Source organism: Canis lupus, chromosome 8 (genome assembly GCF_048164855.1).
Source record: "Canis lupus baileyi chromosome 8, mCanLup2.hap1, whole genome shotgun sequence".
Lineage (NCBI taxonomy): Eukaryota > Metazoa > Chordata > Mammalia > Carnivora > Canidae > Canis > Canis lupus.
In genome coordinates this window covers 34,694,710-34,718,780 of record NC_132845.1, presented here as the reverse complement: position 1 = coordinate 34,718,780, position 24,071 = coordinate 34,694,710, and the positions used below count along the sequence as shown (strand labels likewise).

Sequence of the window (24,071 nt, the reverse complement as noted above, 5' to 3'; positions counted from 1 at the left end):
ATATCTATGATGGAGGGTGATTATAGTAAATAACTGGGAATACTTTACTGAACAATTAAGGCAGGCTCTGTTCAAAGTCAAGAACAGAGTCAGTCTTGGAACCCTTACATGTAAGAAGTTCTATGAAATCCTGGTAAGAGACTAAATTTACTTCACATAACTTAGGCTAATGATTGATATTTCTTGTTTCTGCCACTAAGTGGCACTAGTTAACAGTTTAAAGGAAAGCTTTCCAGGGGAGATTACTACTAACCTAACACTATAACATTTAGCAGCTATTTGATGGTTTATTTTTATTTGCTAGTCCATAATTCTTTTCTTTTTTTAAAAATATTTTATTTATTCATGAGAGATACAGAGATAGAGGCAGAGACACAGGCAGAGAGAGAAGCAGGCTCCATGCAGGGAGCCTGATGTGGGACTCAATCCTGGGACTCCAGGATCACACCCTGGGCCGAAGGCAGGCTCTCAACTGCTGAGCCACCCAGGCCATCCCTAGTCCATAATTCTAAAACCTTTGCGAAACTTAAAAATGTATTATTGGATAAAGAATGTAGGATAGATCCAAGGCTTAGGTGGGCCACGTGAATGTATCAGTGCTACTTACTCATAATAATCCACAGCTGCCTGCAGGGCATTTCTCACTTCTTCTGGAAATTCTCCTATGTCCTGAGGACCAGGGCAACCAAAACTTTTCCCTTTGGCATGATACACATTTCCAAGATTGTAAAGTGCTCTTGCTTCTCCCACCTAGATGAAGATATCAGCAGAATTTACATTTTGAAATCAGAAGCCAGGCATTCTAATGCTGATCATGTATTTATTTATAATATCCTTGATGATTAAGAGAAAGAAACATTTACATTGGCCATCCACACAGAACCAAATGATTACTTATGAAAGAAGAATGTGTTATTATTTTTTCTCTGGTATTTTAAATTTTTTATTTTTTTTCTTTTATTTTTCTATGAATTTTTTGTATTAACTTTTAGTAAACTACAGATTAAATAGAATTAAAACACAAAGCAAGTTCAATGAAAACATTTGGCCTGCCATCCAATGTTCCTTATTACCTTGTCATTAAGCTCTCTAGAAATATCTAGATGTCGCTGACAACAAACTACAGCTTCATCAAAATTCCCAAGAACTTTTAAAGTGTTTCCCAGATTACCACTAGCTTTGGCTTCCCCCAGCTGGTCTCCAATAGTCCTGGGGAAAAAAAAAAAAAAAAAAAAGCAAGTGGTGTTAAAAATAAAGCATCCAGAGTACAGTTTTTCCCAGAAGACAACTGACATCCTTTAGGAAAGAAGGACCCATTAGCTACTTTAAATAAAAATTTAAAACTGACATTTCTATATTTAAATTTAATTAATTTTCATTCATTTAATTAAACTCTAAGGTCATTTCACTACCATTAATTCATTTAATTAAACAGTGATCAGCCTAAAGATTAGTTTTAAAATGCAATGCTATGAATGAGAGCTCACTAAAATGTATTAAGTTCGTTTTTTTAATTGAATGAAAATATTTTTAAGGGATATTTAGGGAGAAGGAATTAAAATTCTTTAATTCTTAAATTAATTACCTTGCAAGAGTTAAATCATGATGATGGTATTCCAATGCTTTGGCATAATCATGCAGATAGAAATAAGCATTGCCCAGCTGGCTGTAAATAGCACTAAGTGTTTTTAGGTCTTCAGTTCCAACTTGAACTGCAGCTTCAAAGAATGACACACCAGCACGGCAGTCTCCTGATTTACACAGACGTTCCCCTTCCAAGGCCAGTTCTAGGCAAGAAGCTTCCATTCTATAATATTATATAGGACAGACATTTACAACATTACATTATAACTATACCACAGTATTTTTAACTTCAGGTAATATAATTTTAATGCTGACTGTGCCTACTTGCTCAGAAAAGCTGCCTCTATATTTGAAGTAGATATACATTATTGATAAAACAGTAAACTATTATTTATAGTATGGGCTAATTTGCCTAATCAAATATCTGAGCCTCTGAGGTCTTTCATAAAGGGTAGCTAAATCTCTCTATATGGAGCCCATTTTAAATGGCCCATCCAGAGCAACCCAGTTTACCAATGAGAGAACCTAAAGTATGTTTCCTAAAGTACTCTGAGTCTTACGAACTTCCTGAGAGTCTGGGGAGAAAATGGGTAGCTGGGGAAGGTGAAGTCCTATAATACATACCCTTCTCTATCCACATATCTAAATGATCTACTCATCTGTCCATCAACCCCTCCTACAAACATCCACACCTCTTACTCTCTCATACACCCATACACACATTCCTGTTCTCACCACCACACGATCATCTATACCTCAGAAAAAAGGAGGAGCAAAATATTTTCATCTATAAGGCATACCTCCATAAGAGAACTAGGTGTCAAGAAACTTCAGGTTAGAAAGGAATAATTTCAAGATTTACAGAAATTTGGGGCAGCCTGGATGGCTCAGTGGTTTAGCCCCTGCCTTTGGCATGATCTTGGGGTCTTGGGATCAAGTCTCACGTTGGGCTCCCTGCATGGAGCCTCCCTCTACCTGTGTCTCTACCTCTCTCTCTCTGTTTCTCATGAATAAATAAATAAAATCTTAAAAAAAAAAAAAAAGATTTACAGAAAGTCTAATCCTGTAAGTCTGTCACTGGATTTTTAAAAACCAGAAGAATTAGGTACTGTAAATCTAGGTAGGAGAAAAACCACTGATACTTCCTTCAGGTTTTAATACTAGACTTTAGTGGGGGCCTTTTGCCAAACTTACCACTGTGTTTCTTCAACATTTTTATGATTTCTGCAATGTCTATGTATTACCTAATCATTCACTTAAATGTTTCTATAATTTGTAAAATTTCTTTGAAATTGGCACATGTCCTTACAAAAAAAAAAAGAAAAATCTAGCTTCATCCAAAGCAGTATCATGAAACTGTTTGATGTAATACTTATGTTTATTTTTTAATGCACATTAAAACAATATGTAGTATTAGAATAAAAAAGTTAAATTACCATATTACCCTTTAGAAAACCCTGGTTGAGCTCATCAAGCATTTTAATTTTGTGAGCAGCATGAATTTACTCCTTAGTAGAATTAGCTTTGAGCATCTCTAACAGAGCAGTGATTCTTTTTTTTTCTTTTTAAGATTTTATTTAACAGAGAAAGTGGCTGCCAGAGAGCACAAGCAGGAGGAATAGCAAAGGGAAAGGGAAAAAGCAGGCCCCCCACTGAGCAGGGAGTCTGATCCCAGGATTCTGAGATCAGGACCTGAGCTGAAGGGAGACGCCTAACTGACTGAGCCACTGAGACGCCCCTGGAGAGTGATTCTTCATCCTGGTTATACAACAGCAGAGCTTATGTGGAGTGTTTTTTAAAATTCTCAATGTGGGGGACCTGGGTGGCGTGGTCAACTTGGGTTCGGTTGGTTTCGGCTCAGGTGGTGATCTCAGGGTTGTGAGATCAAACTCCGTGTCAGGCTCCATGCTCAGCATGGAATCTGCCTGAGACTTCCTCTCCCTCTCCCTCTGCCCTTCCTCCACCACTCTCTCTATATAATAAATAAATAAATATAAACAAACAAACAAACAAACAAATAAATCTCTCAATGCCGGGACCCTCTCTGGGTAGGAGGTCTGGCTCGCAGTATTTTTTTTTTTAAATACCTCCAGGTAATTCCAACATTGTATGCCAGAATTGAGAATCACTGCTTTAACAGAAAATGTGATTTAAACCACCACTCACCCTAAATTCATTCAAATATGATTATACTTTTGTATTTATGGTAGCAGGTCAAGTAACATGTTTCTTCTTCAGATGCTTTCTTTTGGCTTATAAAATGTCAAGGCTCCTTAAAGCCATAAATTAAAATGGAATTGCAAAAGTGGAAAAGAAATCTGATAAACCTAAAGAGAAGTCTGGACTAAGATTAACAGAGCTAATTGCAAAGGTTCAAAGTAGATTCAGTTCGAAATAAACAGGTTTATTTAGTCATTTCTGATAGGTAATTTTCAAGTTTTACATGCAGGTATTTTTTTTTTTATAATTCAAGTAATGCTGCCAAAGGATACTGTCCGTTCACAGTCAGACTAGTGATTTTACCCTCACTTTATGAATCTAGGCAAAATGATGCAAGTAAACCTCTAACATCTTGCTTAAACAGTAGACCAAGTCAATTAGATACAAAGAACAACTTAAGTACATGGAAAAATTAATTGGTTAAATCAGAAAGAGGAAATTGCTACATTTATATTTATGTCATTTCAAATTAATAAAACCAATTTTTGTCTTTCACAAGTGAAAACTGCCATTTAGGACTGTATTTTTTTTAAAATTAGAGACTTCATAAAGAAAAAGATTATTTTTGTTTAAAGTTTCATGAGGTTACTGGTACATTCTGTGTGTGAAGAGAAACAAGGCAGCAAAAGACTATTTGGTAAATATGTGATTTTATTGAAGAGTTCTTCTACTACATAAGCTACTGAAACTAGCTGTCTTTATTTGTCTGAATACCAAAACCACTGGACTTTCAAAATTACCATAGGAAAAAAAAAACAAACAAAAAAAAAACAAAATTACCATAGGAAAAAAATTGGAAAAGGTATTTTTACATATAAAATATATTACCTTTTTTATTTAAAAATTTTTAATTTAAGCATGATTTCAATTATGGAAGTTATATACTGAGCAATTTCACTGCTAGTTATTAAAGCTGTATGTACACAAATTCATATAGATATGTGAAAGGATGTTCACAGCAGCAAACAAAAAAAAAAAAATAACCCACACAATTTAAATGTCCATCAATAGAGTATTAAAGAAAATTGCATGCCACTGTACAATGGAATACTAATGATAATAATCATTGAGTATTCACTGAGGGAGAGGGAGAGAAATAGTTACACACAGCAGCACCATCTGTTCAGGACAGGCAGCTGGATGGCGAGGAAGTCAGAGATAAGCCAGAACAGGCTATTAAGATATAAGACATGTAAAAATTGGAAATATACAACATGTTTGCTATATCCATATAATCCAAAGAAATGTTTTCTTCAAAAAAATATCTTCACCACAAATATTTGACTTTCTGAATTAAACTTATATCAAACCAAATGCTGTATATAATATTAATTTAGCTACAGATTGAATGGTGTCATAACAGCTACTAATTTTTAAAAAGTCATTTTAGATAATTTTCATTAGAAAGAGTGACGGCAAATTGGAACCCTACTGGCTACTGAGCGGTCTCTGAAGTCCATGAAGTAAGAACGCCTGTAAGGGAAACTACCTTAGAAAAGATATTTCAGTAACTAATTCCCAAAACAAAGTCCCAAATTCTCTAGTTTATGATTAATTCTGAGAAATACTGTGGCTCTGGTATAGTTTCATTAGAAAATAAGTCAATATTCTGACAAAATCTCCCAACACCTCAATCAAATATATCTAATTGCAAAATAGTCAAGGCAGGTTGGCTTATAAATTTTTTAGAAGATCATTAAATAGTAAGAGAGAAAGTAATTTCATAGCCTCTTTGTCTCTATGAGAGATTAGAATTACTTCATTTGTTTACCAGCTGGGTTGGAAACAAAGAACATAACCAGAGTAGAAAATAAACTGGGAAAATATCTCTATCAACATATAACCCACACACCTGGTTTCTTTTATTCTCCCTAATGGCCTATCTAGTTATATAATCAAAGAAGTACACTCCTAATAACTATAAATAAACACAGTACTACTATCCTTAACTGAAATGCTGTTTTTGCTAATAGACCATTATAGCTAGAATTTCTTTTTCTTTTGCACAAACTCATGTCATTTCAATTTGATTTTTGTATTTTATTATTATTTACTTTTCTTCCACACTAGATTTTTCCCTTTACCTCCTTAATTTTGGTTTCTTGTATTCACTGCATACCAATGAAAGCAAAAAAGGATTAAAACCTCAATGCTAACATCATTTTAAAAGATTTACTACAGATTATGTAGTAATCTGTAGTAAATTTGATCCTCCCCTCAAAGGGTTTACATACTATTCAAGAATAAACAATGGAACTGAGAACTCCAGATTCAAAACAAGAGTGCTCTGCATTTTCTCCATTTTGCTGTCTTCTGTGGCTGTCAAATCTCTTTTTACAGACCTTAGCTCCCTCTACTTTCAGTGGGTTCTAATCTGGCATGGGTCTTTCCCATTATCAATCCTATCCCCCACAAACAATTTTTATCCACCTAATTTACCACATATATCTAGTTATTCTAGTTTACTTTGTGAGAGGGAAAGCCGTGTGAATTTATTTTTATTTAGATTTGAATTTTGATTGGTAACTTTGTTTTGTTTTTTGTTTTTTTAAGATTTCATTTATTTATTCATGAGAGACACAGAGAGAGGCAGAGACATAGGCAGAGGGAGAAGCAGGCTCCATGCAGGGAGCCTGATGTGGGACTCAATCCCAGAACCCCAGGATCATACCCTGAACCTAAGGCAGACGCTCAACCGCTGAGCCACCCAGGCATCCCCTGGTAACTTAGTTTTAAAAGTGATTTTACTACATATTATATCAAATTTAACACTCAATATAACCCTCTGAGATAGGAATTATTATAGAAGAGGAAAATGATGCTCAGATAGGTTGAATGACCTATTAAAATCATATGATTACAAAGATGAGAAAATGAAATCCTGTCTTTGTCACCAAATCCAATGCTATTTCCACCATTCTGCATTACCTCAAATTATTCTTCAGGAAAGAATATTAACAACTACATTTACCTAGCAAAATGAAGAATTCAACAACAAAATTGTATTCCTTTACAACTTATGTGCAATAGTCTAATTTTTACAATATGAAAGTACTGAAGTGTTTATTATTCATAGTAACAAGTATGAACAAAGACTTTTTAAAAGAAATATAAAACTAGAGGAACTAGTTTGATAATGAACCTGATATATCCATTTTTCAACATCAACAATACCAATATATACTATTACCAGTGTATTTTAGCTCTACTTCCATCCTCACTCTCCAACCCCAGATTTTTTTGAAGTACATTTCAGAAAGCATATTTCACTTGTAAATATTTTAGCATGTATCTCTAAAAGAGAGCAGTTTCAAAAAAATTTAATATTATGCCTAAAAAATTAATAATTATTATAAAATGAATCATATGCCATTTTAAAGTTTAGAAACTAATTTCACTTTACTATCAGTCTCCATTTCTCTCTACCTCCACAAATAGATCACAAAATATAGCATTCTGGTATCCATCAGGAGCTTCCTTAATGTCTGAAGGATTATTCCATTTCAAAATTACAAACTCAGTGTGCCACAGAAACTCCTCCAGGGATGACTGTTTGCCACAGTCATCATATGGAAAAGACCATATGGATACCACATTACATGCTACCTGTTTGCCACAATCAAAGAACCATATGGATACCACATAACATGCTACCTGTTTAATAGAGGAGAAGAATAATTTATACTAGGCCAGGACTCCTAACATAAAAGATACAAAATATTACCTGCAATTATATAACAATCCAGTCATTATTCAGAATGCTGATCTGAGAGCACTGATGTAGTCAGAGTTTGGCATATTCTTACTAAAAATAGTTACAGAGTTTAAAGTTCCTTTTGGTGAAGTCCTATACCAATATATAAACTATGTTTTATATAGTTTTGACCTATCAGGTTAAAAGGACAAATCTAAGACCCTCCTACAGGCAGAGGTAAAATCCACTCCTCCTTACCTGCTGCTCTTACAGTATTAAGGAGTATATCACTCTTAAAAATGTTTAGTAAGACAGATAAAATGTTACTAGACTTATCTGATAGTTATGTCCAATGGAATTACATGGACATTCCATCAAACATGTACTATGAGTCAGACAACATGCTAGGCATCGTGGCTGCCCTAAGGAAATTAATAGTCAAGGAAGGGAGTAGTCAAGAAGGAGACAAACATATAAAGAAATACAATGAATTTTAATATAGTTGATGCAAAGGAAGAAATACGCAAAAGATGTTACGTGAGCACAGGGAGGGCACACAGTCAAACAATCACATTTAGAAATGGTTTCCAGGAGTAGATAATACAAGTCCTAGGGTACAACATGAGCAAAAGCACAGAGACATTGAACAGCAAGACATGTACAGGGAAGCAGAGCTCAAAGTACAACGTGAAGACTGGAGAAAGTAAGGACAAAGGAATATATAGAGGCTAGAAAATGGAAGATCTTGTATATATGATAAGCCTGGCTCTGCCCTACCGATGACAATGAGCCACCATAGCGATAAAGCAGAATTTGCACAGTTGGCTCTGTGTTTTTAGACTAAGCCCTCTAGCAGCAAATTAAAAACATGGATTCTAAAAGACAAGAATGGAGAATGGAGGGAGTCTACAGGGAAGATGATGGGGGCCTAAACTATACCAGTGATAGGGAGGATCCAGATGGATAGGTCAATCTGAGCAACATTTAGGAGGTAAAACTGGCAAGGCTTCACACTGGATACAGAGAGTAAGTGGGGAAGAAAAGCACATAAGATAACTTCCAGGTTTCTGGAACTATGCCCAAGAGAGTAGAGAGAGGGCCTTTAAAAGCTCATTTTAATTATGTTGAATATCTTCCATTTCTTCTATTCAAAACTTTTTTTTTTAAAGATTTTTATTTATTTATTTAGTCATGAGAGACACAGAGAGAGCTAGGCAGAGAAAGGCAGAGGGAGAAGCAGGCTCCATGCAGGGAACCCAATGCAGAACTTGATCTCAGGACCCCAGGATCATGACCTGAGCCAAAGGCAGACGCTCAACCACTGAGCCACCCAGGTGCCCCCTTCTTTTTTTAATAGAAATACCCTTATCTTACCTATATAGACTTCTGTGGTGGCACCTTGCCCTAACATGAATCATGTGCTCCAACAAATCTACTTCCTAAACATGTGTTAAAATATCTAAGATTTGGCAACCAACACCTTCAACTTATTAGAGATGCTGAATACTACTCGTTGCTGCAAGTTCTGATGTTTATTTAATATTAATTTATAACAGTTTTGATAAAGAATCTATTAGTATCAATTAGTATTCTAATCACCTTAGTAACAATCACATGCCTTTCATCCCAATATTTAGGTTTATGCTCATTTTACAGTTTAGTGCAATGACCAGAACTTCTAGAATAAATGTTAAATAATGATGCTAAGGGCAGCCCCGGTGGCGCAGCGGTTTAGCGCTGCCTGCAGCCCAAGGCATGATCCTGGAGACCCTGGATCGAGTCCCACATCAGGCTCTCTGCATGGAGTCTGCTTCTTCTGCCTGTGTCTCTGCCTCTCTCTCTCTCTCTGCATCTCTATGAATAAATAAATAAAAAATCTTAAAAAATTAGAAAAAGATAATGATGCTGATATCAATGCTTTGTTCCTTTTTTTTTTTTAAAGATTTTATTTATTTATTCATGAGAGACACACAGAGAGAGACAGAGACACAGGCAGAGGAAAAATCGATCCTAGGATCCTGGGATCACGACCTGAGCCAAAGGCAGATGCTCAATCAATGAGCCACCCAGGCGCCCCAATGCTTTGTTCCTAAATGTATACAAACGGCCATTAACATTTTATCACTAAATATTAAACTGGCTATTAGTTTATGTTTAGAAAGTATCCACCCATTTCAATGTTACTCACTTTTTAAAAAGCTTATTTATAAAAGATCACCATTAAAAACTGAAACACAAAAATTAGGTCATTCATCTGACATATTACAGTCCGTCTTTTACCCCAAACATTTAGAAATATATTTTTTATATTTGCATTACAACAGTTACAAAATATAAATTATCCATAAACTTTTCCATAAAACATTAATAAACTATAACACATAATTAGTTTTTACCACCATTTTCCTATAGAAAGGATATAAAAACTTACAACCACCACAACAAAAAGAAAATATCGTATACAGGAGATATTAAGGCTAGTTTATTTTGAATATATTCAAATTTAAATTTGAAATGATCAGAGCTACATACATGTTTATATAAGGATTAAAAGCTACCAAGAAAGCAGTAGTCTTACCTGTAACGAACATGAAAAGAATGGTCTTCCCTCATGCTTATCAAATTTTCCTCCATCGAGTCATATTATAAGTTGAGTAAAATTGAAATTATTTTATTTTGTGCCAATCCAGTTCTTTACAATGTAGAATTGTTGCAGAACATTGTCCAGTTAGTATATTAATGAGTTGGTGTTAATACATCCTAAGCTCCTGCTTCTTCTTTATTAATAATGAAAGGAGGTCAATGTCAGACAGCTTAAAGGTTCAAAATGTGTCCCAAATCCTTGCATCTCTGGCCCTTTCAGCAGCACTTCAGCAAAATTTCTGCAAAAGGAATACAAGATGCCTTGCTTGAAGTCCTATTTTCAAATAATAACCTAAAGTAATTCCAAGCTGTAGTACATAATCTCACAGCTAACTCCACAGACTGCTGTCATATCAATCACAGAAGAAAAACAGCAGAGGGCTTAACTGTCACCACAAAGCTTCTAAATAAGGATGTGAATACATTACATTTATTTGGGACCTGTACCTTATTTTTAAAATCGTTTTAAAATACAATAATTTATGTAATGTTTTCTATTATAAACCAATATAGAAGAATGTGTTAGGGTATCTAAAGAGAAAATTATTATTCTTTAAGCTTTTAAAAATTGCTATTATAAGAGGTAAAATGAGAATTCAGTAATGATTTGAACAAGCCAATTCCAAACTTTAAACTTATTCCTTCAAAGGTATCTGTGCTGATAATTAGGTTATACTTTGTATTCATTTGCTCTCAGTATATTCTTTTCTTACTTTTCTTTTTAAAGATTTTATTTATTCATGACAGACAGAGAAAGAGAGAGAGAGAGAGAGAGGCAGAGACACAGGCAGAGGGAGAAGCAGGCTCCATGCAGGGAGCTCGACATGGGACTCGATCCTGGGACTCCAGGATCACGCCCGGGCTGAAGGCAGGCGCTAAACCGCTGAACTACCAGGGCTGCCCTTATTCTTACTTTTTAAGGTCTTTAAAATGTTTTTATTAATATTGAGTAGGTAAAAAAGAAATTTAGAAAATATGTGTATAGTAGAATGACACAACAAACATTTATATAACACCACCCAGTGTAAGATAAAAAACATTATCACTGCCTCTGAAGTCTCCTGGGTGCCTCAACCTAATCAATCACACCTTCCTTTCCCCTCTAAGGTAGTCTCTAAACTGAATTTTGTTCATTATTCCATTGCTAATTATGGTACAATCCATCGGCCTAAAAATTATATGATTTAGTGTTGTATGGCTTTGCTTAACATGATGTTTTCGAGATTCATCTCACTTGTTGCACATAGCTACAGTTTGCATATTTTCACTACTGTGTCATATCCCATTAAATACCAAGTATTTTTTATTCTGTTGATGGGCATTTGGATTGTAGTTTTTTGGATTTTTTTACTACTATTAAAAAAGTGATGGTATGAACATTGGTATTAATAACCTGCTAAAGAGAGAATGTGTGAATTAGAAGAATATCTGAAGAAATTATCCAGACCTTCACAAAGAGATAAGAGATGAAAAATACTAGAGCAGTTCAGAGAAAAGGAAGACAAAATGAGAGGCTCTGACAGAGGTCTGATTACAGTACTTGAAGGAAAACAGAAAAGTAAAAATATCTTCAGTGATAAAGAGAATTTTTCAGAAGTGAAGATGGACTTAAATTAGCAGACTGAAGCAGCACACACTAAGTCCTAAACAGGAAAAATGAAAATGAATCCCATACCCAGGTATATTACAAAGAAACTATAGGCCATCAGATATAAACTATAACTTCTAAGGTAACAGTTGAGAGAAACAAATAAGGTAAAATATATGTATGTGTGTATATAAATAAATAGATACAGTTTACACACACACACACACACACACACACACACACACACACACACAATTATTAAGTCCTAGAATCTCAGTGTTATAAACAACCCTACAGGTCAGTTAGTCTAACATTTTACTACAGCATTCCCAGAAGGGTCCCAAACTGGCTAATCCTAATTTTGAATAGTCCTTTTAGAAATCTGTTCCATGCTTTGAGCAATCTTTCCATTTCTCCCATTTTTCCCTTCTGCTGCCATCCAATAAGCCTAATTCCTTTGCCATATAACCATCCTTTTAAATACTTCAGCTAAAACATAAACTAGACTCTAAATCACACACACCCACTACTTTGTTAATCAAGTACAGTTAGAGAGAGGTTAGTAAGGAACAGAACATAAAGGACCTGTGAGGAGGAGGAAGGTGGAAAGGACCAGCCTCAGGAATATCGACAAGCTTCCCAGGGCAAATGAGATTTTCATATTAATAACCAGTTTGACACATAAAAAACAGAAAACATCCCTTTATCTCTTCCCTTGTCCAACAAAGGAAGTAGTGTCTTAAGAAAGGCTGAAAAGATAGGGTAGCAGCTATTAATCCAACAAATCTTTTTCTATTACTCAGAATTCTATTGTGTCTCCTTCATAAATACAACACTATAAGGAGAATTAGTGTAGATATTAATAGCAGTACCTTCAAAGTACATCTAGATTATACAACAGCTAAACTGTCAACCGAAGGTCTTCCCCTACCCATGCCGAGGTTTAGGCTGTTATTTATAAAATGGGGTAGACGGTGAAATATTAAAATCAATTTAACTTTGAATTAAATTAAGTTACAATTTAACTGAAATATTTTTTCATCCAGATCATAATGAAATTCTAAATTTTACCAATCAATAAAAAATATGCTAACTCCATACTGATTAAAATGTAAATATGGAGTAAAATTAACAAATGTCTATCACTGGAGTTGTGAAATAACCTTACCTAAAACTGCGTAGAGAAACATTTTAAAAATAATTAAAACGAGCAAGAAGATATATTACTATCCACCATTACAATAAGGGCAATTTGTAATATGGTTTTACAGTTCTCAGAAGAAGTGTATCCCAAAAAGTCACTCTTACATTACAATCTCCATAACAAAGTAGCATTTCTTATAATTATTCACTGAACTAACAAGCGATTCTTGATCCAATGATTAATTCTGCAAGAATTCTCTAAACAATTCAGTAACCACTGTTCATTCATGTACCACATCACAGAGTTAACAAACCCAATTCATATTTAACATATAGTTTATATATTACCAGTGTAACACTAATAAAATCTGCAATAAATATTAAATTATGTTTGCTAGGATAAGAAAATTTAACAAGACCAGGAAATGGAAGTTATAGGTTTGAAAGAACGTTAAGAGGTCATCAAATTAAAAAAAAAAAAAAGGAGGTCATCAAATTTAATCTCCAATCTCCATTAACACTTATAACTAGTAATTTACAAGGAAATATATGTCCTTAATAACACCTTCCAAGTTTTAAAAAACAGTGCTCCCAAAACCTCACTGCTAACAAAAACTCTCAGCATCTTTCGGTCTAATCACAGAGAAATAAGGAGAAAGAAGTAATTTTTTTCAACATGCTAGAAACTGATAAAAGCATATAGAAAAATAAAGTGGTATATCACTAACTGCCTCACATTTAATTACCTGATTAGGAAGTCAAAATAGGTGGACTAGGCACTGTCCAAGGTATGGAATCAGAGTAAATAAATCCTAGCCTTGCTTTACTCCACTGGCAGTAAAATATTTGCAAACTAAGTGATGGTAGATACACAGTTACATGTAAATCTTTTGTCTTTTCAATTTATCCAAACTATCCAAATTAAGTGCCAATAATCTCTGGTCTTATTCTTTAAGTATCTCCATAAACTGGCAACACTCATCACACAATAAATATAACTTACTTTTCTTGTGTATAGATTAGATGATCTAAATTCTTTAAGCTTTTCTTATCTTAATAATTCCCTTTAAGGTACAACAAATTCCCCAAATCCCTTTCAGTTGTAGTGTTTCAAGTCAGATACAATAGCCCTTTATCAATGTGAGCAGGGATAAATATGGAGGAAGAATCAAGAACATATTTTAAATGAAGATCTTTTATATTAGAGTAGAGGTTATAACAACAAATACACATTGTAGTAATAATGGGAGTCATAAAGAAGGATGCCACAACAAAGTCCAACAGGGAGAAAAGTTCGGAGCTTGGTTTTAGTGTGGCAGGTGTTAAGGAGCCAACTAAAAGCAAGAAAAATTATTTTGATATCAGAGTATATAACTGATGTCGGAAATTAGTGCTTGAAGCAAGGGAAATCAGACTCAAAAATGGCAGGGTCCTTAAGTAAGGAGTTTCTTTAGAAACTCTAGCTAGGAGTTTCTAAAGAAAAATGAAAAACAACACCCACTCACTAGATGTGAGAGGCAAAGGTCAAGCAGTTAACAGAGAACTTAAAAGATTTCCAATTTTCAAGATAGATGGAACAGCAGTAGTACACAGTGACCGACAAACTGGATTGCAAGAGGGATAATTCCAAGAGGAGAGGGATCCCTGGGTGGCGCAGTGGTTTAGCGCCTGCCTTTGGCCCAGGGTGCGATCCTGGAGACCCAGGATCGAATCCCACGTCAGGCTCCCTATATGGAGCCTGCTTCTCCCTCTGCCTATGTCTCTGCCTCTCTCTCTCTGTGGGTGTGACTATCATGAAAAAATAAATAAAATTAAAAAAAAATTCCAAGAGGAGAAAATAAAGCTATTCCTTCAAATGGGAAAAAGCAGAATCCTTCTATTAAACTTGTACTTGGTAAAGTGCTATATTCACAAATAATAGCTGAAAAAAATAAAGATATCAGACTTGAGATCATTTGAAATCATATAAAATTTGATAAGTGGGAAAGAATCTGAGGGGTAAAAAAAAAAAAGTAGAATTGAGTGACTGACATTTCTCAATTTTTGTGCATCTTTAAATTAAAATTTTCTTATAGTACCAATAAGTCAGTGGCAAAATTAAGAAACAAGTACAATGAAAGAAAAAATTAAAGCAATGCATGACAGTTTTGATCTTTTCAACATACTCAATCTCTAAACCAGTAATATAACCAAATTTTTACATAATACTCTGAACTAAAGATAGATCAAGCCTATGTATGTGTGTGTGTATATCCATGAATACTCACGTATAATGCTGAACATGAAGTTAGTATCCTCTAACAACTGTCATACATAGCAAATGTAAATTACTTTCCATAGTCCCAAAATAATAAAATAAACAATCATAGTGCTTAGTTAAGCAGATTATTCTATTCTCTATCATTCTGGAGAAATGCAAATTTACCAAGTTATGCTATAAAAACTGTATGAATAGGCAACCCGGGTGGCTCAGCGGTTTAGCGCCGCCTTGGGCCCAAGGCCTGATCCTGGAGACCTGGGATCCAGTCCCCTGTCAGGCTCCCTGCATGGAGCCTGCTTCTCCCTCTGCCTGTGTCTCTGCCTCTCTCTCTGTGTATCTCTCATGAATAAATAAATTAATTAATTTTTAAAAACTGTATAAATAAAGTTTTCCTTAAGCAAATATATAATCCTAAATTATGTACTCCAATTAAGGTTAAGTCTTAATTTATTGCTAATCTTTATGTGTGCAACAATCAAAGGTTAGTCTGTGAGATGTTAGGCCAGGTATGTTTAGAAAAGAAGCATAACTGTGAAACTGCTAACTAAAACACATATTTTATTATAGAAACTTTCTAATAAGCTGTCTGTGACTATTAGCTAAATAGAATAAAATTCAAAGAATAGATTAATGGTTCTAGATTCCAATAAATCTATATCTTAAAAGTATACCACCAGTCAGAAGGGTTTCCAAGTGTATTTGAAATTAATTCTCAAAGGCCAATATGAAAGATATCAAATACATACAAACTAAAGATACTATTAATTTCAAACTCTCATTTTTATTCTTGGCAGATTAAAAAAAATTCAGATCTAGAGCCATGGCCTTTAGAAATGTCAAAACAACAAATGCAACCACTTCAGAGTAGTATGATCCAAACAATTTTAGCAATATACAAGAAAAATTCCTTTTCATGTTTTCAGTTTATACATAAAAGCTTACCACTCTAAACTAAATATGCATGAACTTTTTTTCTTTTGTTTTAATATTTATTTATTTTATTTATTTATGATAGAGAGAGAGAGAGAAAGAGAGGGGCAGAGACACAGGCAGAGGGAAAAAGCAGGCTCCGATGCGGGACTCGATCCCAGGACTCCAGGATCGCGCCCTGGGCCAAAGGCAGGCACCAAACCACTGAGCCACTCAGGGATCCCCGAACTTCTTTTTTTGATGAGAAACATTTATATTTAAGGACTCCAATGAACTATGCTTCCTGAATAACCAGATACAAATAAACCATATATGAAAATTCAAATTAGATAAATACTAAAACAAAATGTAATCTAGAAGAAGAAAAAGATTTGAATATTTCAAGCCTTCACTGTTGTTATACAGTGAGAAAGGATCAGTATGAGTCTACTTATATAAGAAATGCTGAATGTAGGTCACCAGTAGTTTCCAAAAGTCTCTACACAAAGTACTATGGATATAATAATTATTGCATGAACTCTTAGTGTCTTTGGTTTGGCAGCCCATGATAAAGAAGATTTTTCATAGGGGGAGGTGTGTGTTATAAACAAGAGAGGGGCTCTATTTTTAGGTTATACATGGAGTGAATTTGAATTATGCCAGTGACTACACTAATCACCAAAACTTTTGTTTTGTAATTATAATCCTCCATGATTATAATTCAAGAGGATGAAGCAGTTGCTTAAAAATTTCAAGGAGAAAAGGGAGATTGCTTTTATGTAACATCCCTAATCTTGGTTTCCTTTTTCCCTACAAAGCAGTTATCAAAAGTCCTGCTCCAACAAATTACTATTTTTTTTCAGTAGGCGCTACACCCAATGTGGGACTCAAACTTACAACCCCGAAATCAAATCACATGCTCTACCAACTGAGCCAGCCATGTACCCCAAGATTACTTATGTATATTTACAAATATGAATGTAAACATAAATATATTTACAAATATAAATAAGTAATCAGTGACTCAGTTGGTTAAGCATCCGACTCTTGGTCTCAGCTCAAGTCTTAATCTCAGGGTCATAATTCAAACCCTGCACTGGGCTCCATACTGGGCACGGAGAGAGTGAGTGAGTGAATGTATGTGTGTGTGTGTGTTTGTGTGTGTGTGTTCAACTAAATGAGTGTGTTTATTAGAATAAAATTAGTACTTTTCTCCATTACTTAGTTTTATTTCTCATCAAACCGAAGCCTAGAGTTTAAAAATAATGTTAATTTTCTTCCCTATAAAATGTTAATGGATACGTGTTGTTTTTTTTTAAAGGATTATTTATTTATTTATTCATGAGAGACAGAGAGAGAAAGAGACAGAGAGACAGACAGAGGAAGAAGCAGGCTCCATGCAGGGAGCCCAACATGGGACTCAATCCCAGGGCTCCAGGATCACACCCTGGCCTAAAGGCGGCGCTAAACCACTGAGGCAGTCAGGCTGCCCTAGATACAGATTTTCAATCCATTAGTAAAATTAATAACCTTTTGAAAGAGTTTCAGTTACACTTGTGTAAGAAATATGATTTGTAGTTGATTGTTATAAACACATAAAAACGGATACTTAGAAGTATTACAATACCAAAGTTATAAAAGACCTATTAATGTTTAAAAAAAAAAGACATTCTACATTTTCATCAATCCCAATTACATTTTCAGTGCTTTCCAAATGACTATTCAGGTTACAAAACCAGGAGACCACAAGAGTATGTCTGCAATCCAAAAAGACTGAGGATTCAAACCAAGCCCAATTTCTACCAAAAACACCCCAACCTCTGAATGTATATATATTAGTACTTGCCCCTTCTGATCTATAATCTTTTTGTTAATAAATATGTAGAAGTTTATGGGTTTTTCTTTTTTAGGGCCTATGTACATTATTGGACAAACATGATGCAATTAATAGGGGCTCAAAGAAACAAATTCAAAATAAATATAGCTTTATGAAGACATTATTATGTCAAAAAAAAAGAAAAAAAAAGAAAAACCATAGGGAACACACAAGTTTGACAAAAACTGGTTACCAATCAAGAGAGAATATTGGCCTATATAGCCATTTAGTACCACCAATGTTAGTCGGCCATCGGCTTAAACCAATATATATATGAAAAACTCAGTAGTGAATAGAAGTAGTCCTTTCTATTGGGCATTGTTCTTGAGTTAAGTAAATGACAATAAACCAGTTCTCCTAATTAGAGGCAAAACTGATTTCAAAATTTTAAGCAGAAATAAATCCCAAATGCAAAAGGGTTAAAAATGTCTACAAGAGTCACTGAGAGTTTGAATTCAGAATTCCGTATAGGAAAATATAACTTTGTCTTCTTCCAAAAATTATCACTATCCTGTGGAAAATGTTTTTATTCAGTTCAGTAATGTTATGAGAGGATATGGGAAGAATGATTCTAAATAAAAAGGACCAGGGAAAGCTTTATAGAAGCAAGGATATCTGTACTGCACCTTGAAGGATGGGTAGACCTTATTAGGCAAATGAAGCAAAGGCATTCCAGTCACAGGGAAATGTCTCCAGCAGAAGTAAGGAGGTAGGAATGCACAGAATGTATGCTCAAGACAAGCACACTGGGTTAGGAGGAGGAAAAGAGAAGTCTAAGAAGGCACTAAAGTGTTAGGGATTGTGAATATGTATGTGGCCTTGTATTTAATATTGTAATTTTTTCAACAAAGTAATAGCAAAGTTGGATCTGTGTTAGTAAAATAAACTGGCAGCAACATGTAGGGGAGAGGAGGGAGACAGAAGAAAGATACTTCAAAAACTCCAGGAGCAACTGCTGAAGAGGAAGTTTTCTTTTGTCATCTCAAAACACCAAGCAAATTGCCTTGGACATAATCGATGTGCAACATACTTTTTTATTTTTTTGCCTGGGAAGAAGAACTATGAACCAGCAAAGAATCCTATAATAGTGAGAACACTGGACTTTAAGACATATCTTATATACTATACTTATATATTTGTATTAAAATATTGGGCAGCCCGGGTGGCTCAGCGGTTTAGCACCTGCCTTCTGCCCAGGGCCTGATTCTGAAGACCCGGGATCGAGTCCCACGTCGGGCTCCCCGCATGGAGCCGGCTTCTCTCTGTCCCCGCCCCTCTCCTGAATAAATAAAATATTTAAAAATATATATATATAATATAATATTTGGCGGTGCCTGGGTGGCTCAGTGGTTGAGCGACTGCCTTCAGCTCTGGGTGTGATCCCAGGGGTCCCGGGATCCAGTCCCACATCACGCCTCCCCTCCCCCTCAGGGAGCCTGCTTCTCCCTCTGCATATGTCTCTGCCTCTCTTTATCTTATGAACAAATAAAATCTTTTAAAAAATATATATTTGTAACACTACATGTCTGATTTAATAACACTGGAAAACACACCTAAACTGCTGCTCTTGCCAAAGCTGATTTTGTGGGCAAAGCCTCTGCAACACTTACAACTTTTTACTTTGTATCTGCTCCACCCCTTCTAGTGCACATGCCCGCCCACGAAGGAGCCTGCCGGTTCACCATAGACGTAGAGCGGGGTAGTCTGGCACTGCCCTCCCGCCCCCCGCCCCCGCCCCCCAGTCCTCACTCTCCTCACACACACCCAGGTCAATCAACAGCGAGCGTCCCTTTGTTCACAAGTGAGCAACAGAAGAACCAACCGAAGCTGCTTCTCGAATAAGGGGCAACCCAAGCAACAGTGGTCTTTATCAGAGGTAATCACAGTGGCGGCTATCACACCGGAAATCTCCGGGCACCCTCCTAGAGTGGCGGCTTGAAAATTCAGCTCGGGTGGCATGCTGAGCCCACACACGCTACCCAGACTCCAACCCAAGTCGACAGAAAGGAAAGCCAAGAAGCGGCTTCGTGCCGCTCTGCGCTGCGCAGAGTTGAATTATGCATCAAGGCAAATAAAATTTCCACCCTTACCCGTTTTCTTTAACGGAGTCCAAGTGATACCAGTTAAAAGGATACGACTGGCAACCATGAAAACAAAGAACTGACAGATTTCCCACTTTTTTTTTTTTTTAACTCCTCAAGGATAGTCTATAGATTATGCAGCTTTTCGGACAAGGGCCTTAACGTCCTCTGCTCACCGGGGCGTCTTGCAGCCGCCTACCAGCCCCGTCGGGCGCGGATTCACGAACCGCGACGCGCTGGACGCAGGTGCGCGCCGGCCCGCCAGCTCCGGGGCCAAGCGCGCGGGAACGCCGCCCGCCGCGGCGCGACTCGGCCGGCGCTCGGGGTCTTCGCCCACCGCCGCCGCCCTCAGAAGGCGTGAGGAGTCGCGGTGCCCTATCGGACTTTTTATTTCTGGAAAGTTGGAGCACAGAGCTCTTACGCGGGACCCTCCTGCAAAGCCTCGCCACAGGAAAACAGCTCGCGCCCTCCAGCCGCGGCTCCTCTCCCCGCTTCTGGTTTCCTCAGCCTCCCGGCCGACCCCCGGGACGCCGCCCCGCGCACCGGCCCCGCGCGCACACACGCCCCCCGGCCGGCTCCCCGCGCGGGGCGCCCTCGGACGCCTCCGCACTCACCTCCCGCGGGCCGGCGAGTCCCAGAGCGCGGCGGACGCCACGGGGCTGCAGCGGCGGCCGCCTCGGGCGCCGGACGGTGGCCGCGGCCCCTCCCCCAGGCGGGCCCGCGCGGGGGGCGCGTCTCCGGGCAGGGGCACCAGGGAGGCAGGCGCGCCCCCCCGCCGCTCGCCGTGGGTCACGTGGGCCAGAGCTCGCTGGGCCGTCCTCGCCGCCCGGGGCCCCTCGGCGCCGCCCGCCCGGCCGGTCCCCCTCTGCGCCTGCGCCCCAGCTGCTGTCGCTCCCATTCAAACCGACAACGCCCCGCGTCTTTCGGACCCGCCAATGGCCGGCGCGGGGGGCGGGGCGGGGGCGCGGGGGCGGGGCGGGGGCGGGGCTGCGCGTCCAGCTGCTCGGGATCGGGCGGGGAGGCCCGCCCGCGACCTGACATCAAGTGGGGACGGAGGGGGGACGGCTTTCCTGGCGTCTTTCCGCAGACACCGAGGGGTGCAGCGGTAAATGTCGCGCAGCGTGCGCAGAGGGGCTCTGGCCCAGACCCCGTTAAAAGCTGGTGCTCAGAGCAGATGCGTCCTGCACTTACGGCTCCGTGCCTCCTGGAGAACGAGTTTCCCAAGCGGCATCGGCGGGATGTTTAAGAAAAAAAGAGGGACCCGTGTCAAAGTCTGAACGAGGCAGCCTCCGTTCTTGCGGCCCTGTCCCAATTCTGGCATTTCCAGCTGTGAAGACAGCAAACTTGTGTCGACTGCGGAGTTGCCGGTCCCCGGGAAAATGGGTGGCACTTAGCTCGGCTTCAGGCCAGTGTCCCAGACACAGCGGGGCAAGTCCGGGTGGCATCCGTGCACCTCCTCTCTGTATCAAGTTCAACAAAAACGCGGATTTGATTAGATTATTTCTCCACTGAAACGAAAGTTAAATGTTCCTGCAGGCTTAAGGATGTGTCAGGGAAAACCCCAGATTCAGTATGTCTCTGAATGGTGGCCAAAACCAGCAATCCAAGCAGCATTTCTCTTACTGGGGGAACGTGTTTTGGCAAATTGGTCAGAATAACAGCTTTGGCATCAAACTTGACCTGGATTTGACTCACATCTTTGCCTCCTGTGGGCTGATTGACCTTGAAGGAGTTACTTATCCTCTTTAGCCTCCCTTTCCTCAGCTGCAAAACACAGGTAATGAAGGTGGTGGTTATGCTTCCGTGAAGTAAGTTTTGCTAAGCGGCTAACATAGTGGCTGGCTGCTTAATAAATGGTAGCTCTTACTATTATCAACAACAACCTTTAATATCAGGTACTTATAAACATCAACTGAATTAGATGCCTGTACTGTTTCAGAGGTAGGTATTATAATTCCTTCTCACCCATAAATTCTTTTTTGGGTGTTGATAGGAAAACCACAAAGGAAGTGTAGTGTATCGAATTCAACATGTCCAAAATGAATCATTATTTCTAACCTGGCAATCTTCTCCTACACAAGGGATTTTCTTTCACGGGTGTTAGTTATCTTCATCTTACTCAAGTTGACTTAGTTTTTTAATTCTCCTTTTAAAAGGCATAAATCAGATTATGTCACTCTCCTGTTTGAAAACCTTTAGCGGTTTATCATTTGATTTAAAATAAAATCTAAATTCCCTACCACTGCCCACCAAGCCCTAAGTCATCTTGCCCTACCCACCTCTCTACTCTCCTGTATTTTCCTCTCCTAGCTTACTTCCCTTCCAGTACACAGAACATTCCTCCATCCCTAGAATACACCAAGCCTCAGGGTTCCCTCAAGGCCTTCTCCCTGGCAGTTCTCACTGCCAAGATTTTTTTCCCTCAGGTCCTTTAAATGGCTGGCTCCTTTTCAGCCCTCAGCTTTCAGCTTATTCATTACAGTATTTAGCAAGTATTTATTAGGTTTATACTATGTGTCAGGAACTGTTCTAGGTGGTGGGAATATAGTAAGGAGCAAGACAGAGCACAGCCCCTGCTTTCATGGAGTTCAATAAAAATAAATACTAAGAAAAGTATCAGGTTGTGACAAGTACCGTGCAGAGAATTCAAAGGAGGGTGATGTGAGAGTGAGTGATTGAAAGATACTTTACATTGAGGGTCAAGGTAAGAAAGTCCACTTTGAGAAGGTGGTATTCAAACCAAGACTTTAATTATTATAAGGAGCCAACTTGAAACTTGAGAACAAGCTTTGTGGGTTTGAGAAACTGGAAAAAGACCACTATGGCTTAAGTGAGGTGAGGTAGAGAAGAACTTACAGGGTCAAGTCACACCAGATTATGTAGACGTTTGTAAGCCAGGATAATGAATGTGGGCTTTATTTTCTAAATGTTAGAATAGCCAGAGATTTTAAACACGGGATAACTTCATTTGTTTGTATTTTTAAAGGAACACTCTGAAACAAAACCAAAATTTCAGATATTCTATAAGACAATGAACTCAGACTCTTCATGAACATCATTGTCACGAAAAACAACCAAAGGAGGTACATGAGTCTTGATAGACTCCTAAATCAGAGAGAGATGATGAGAGACTATAAAAAACATTTAAGAAACAATTGGGGAAATTTGAATATAGAGAATATATTAGATAAAAAGGAATTACTGTTAATTTTCCTAGAGATAACATGGAATTATGGTTATATGGAAACTTTTTTATTACTTTTAGGAGATGCAAGCCTGAGGTACTTAAGGATTAAAAAACCATGACTTCCACAACTTACATTCAAATGGTTCACCAAAAGACAGAGAAAGGAGAGAAATACAAACTAAATGCTAACAATTAGACCTGGGTAAAGATATATTTCTTATTCTTGTACTGCACTATTTACATATTATTCTTTTACTTTTTCTAGAAATTTGGAGTTTTTCAGAATAAAAAGTAAGGAAGAAAATCACTCTGTAAACTTCCATGTCTAAGAGTAATAACCCAGATACCCTGTTCAACACTCCCACTGAAAACAACCTAAAATGCTTTCAAATATTTAAAAAATAAAAAGAAAATTTATTATTGACCTAGGATTCAAGTAAACATTATTTGGAAGCTAGGAACTAGTAAAAATCGATAAGCAGATGAACTTGAATTTTAGTTATCATGGTCTCATGAGGCATGGAAAAAAGAGACAAAGGCCAGGTCCTACCATGATGGGAATCTAATAAGAGACTTCACACATAAGCCAGGATTCTCAAAGTTCCCTCCTACCTTTTCCCAGAAGACAGCAGAAGAAAATTGCCTATGATCATCCTTAATATAAAATAGAGGAGGAAATCTCTTCTGATGTTTTTTTGTTTGTTTGTTTGTTTTTTTACCAAAGACAAAATCTGCTCTACCTGGCTCGTCTGAAACTCAAACACATAATTTACTTTAAAGTGGTTTCAGGTTAATGGTACCTCCAGGCAACTGGCAAAGCTAAACCAAATCACCTCTAGAGACTGAATGTTTGTGTCTCCCCAAAATTTATATGTTTAAATTTAAT

At 37.6% G+C, this 24,071-nt stretch overlaps 2 protein-coding genes across 8 annotated transcripts in view; one reads left to right on the top strand and one right to left on the bottom strand.

Annotated features, from left to right (window-relative positions):
• Nucleotides 1-20,886, bottom strand: part of GPSM2 (G protein signaling modulator 2) — a 63,067-nt gene extending 42,181 nt beyond the window's left edge. For 4 of the 7 annotated variants that reach the window (XM_072834825.1, XM_072834828.1, XM_072834829.1 and 1 more), the window contains exons 1-5: nucleotides 20,613-20,765; nucleotides 10,077-10,380; nucleotides 1,586-1,807; nucleotides 1,074-1,209; nucleotides 608-750 (exon numbers count right to left, since the gene is read on the bottom strand). In XM_072834825.1, the coding sequence (XP_072690926.1) occupies nucleotides 608-750; nucleotides 1,074-1,209; nucleotides 1,586-1,807; nucleotides 10,077-10,132 (557 nt within the window). In that variant the 5' untranslated portion in view covers nucleotides 10,133-10,380; nucleotides 20,613-20,765. Of the gene's footprint in view, nucleotides 1-607; nucleotides 751-1,073; nucleotides 1,210-1,585; nucleotides 1,808-10,076; nucleotides 10,381-20,007; nucleotides 20,124-20,612 lie in introns of those variants that run through there. The other 3 variants (XM_072834830.1, XM_072834826.1, XM_072834827.1) reach the window with 3 other exon arrangements.
• A 150-nt stretch (nucleotides 20,887-21,036) lies between these two features.
• The window catches only part of AKNAD1 (AKNA domain containing 1), a 72,223-nt gene continuing 69,188 nt past the window's right edge, over nucleotides 21,037-24,071 (top strand). Inside the window, exon 1 of the mRNA XM_072834789.1 lies at nucleotides 21,037-21,775. The gene's annotated coding sequence lies outside the window, so the exon portion shown is untranslated. The remainder of the gene's footprint in view (nucleotides 21,776-24,071) is intronic.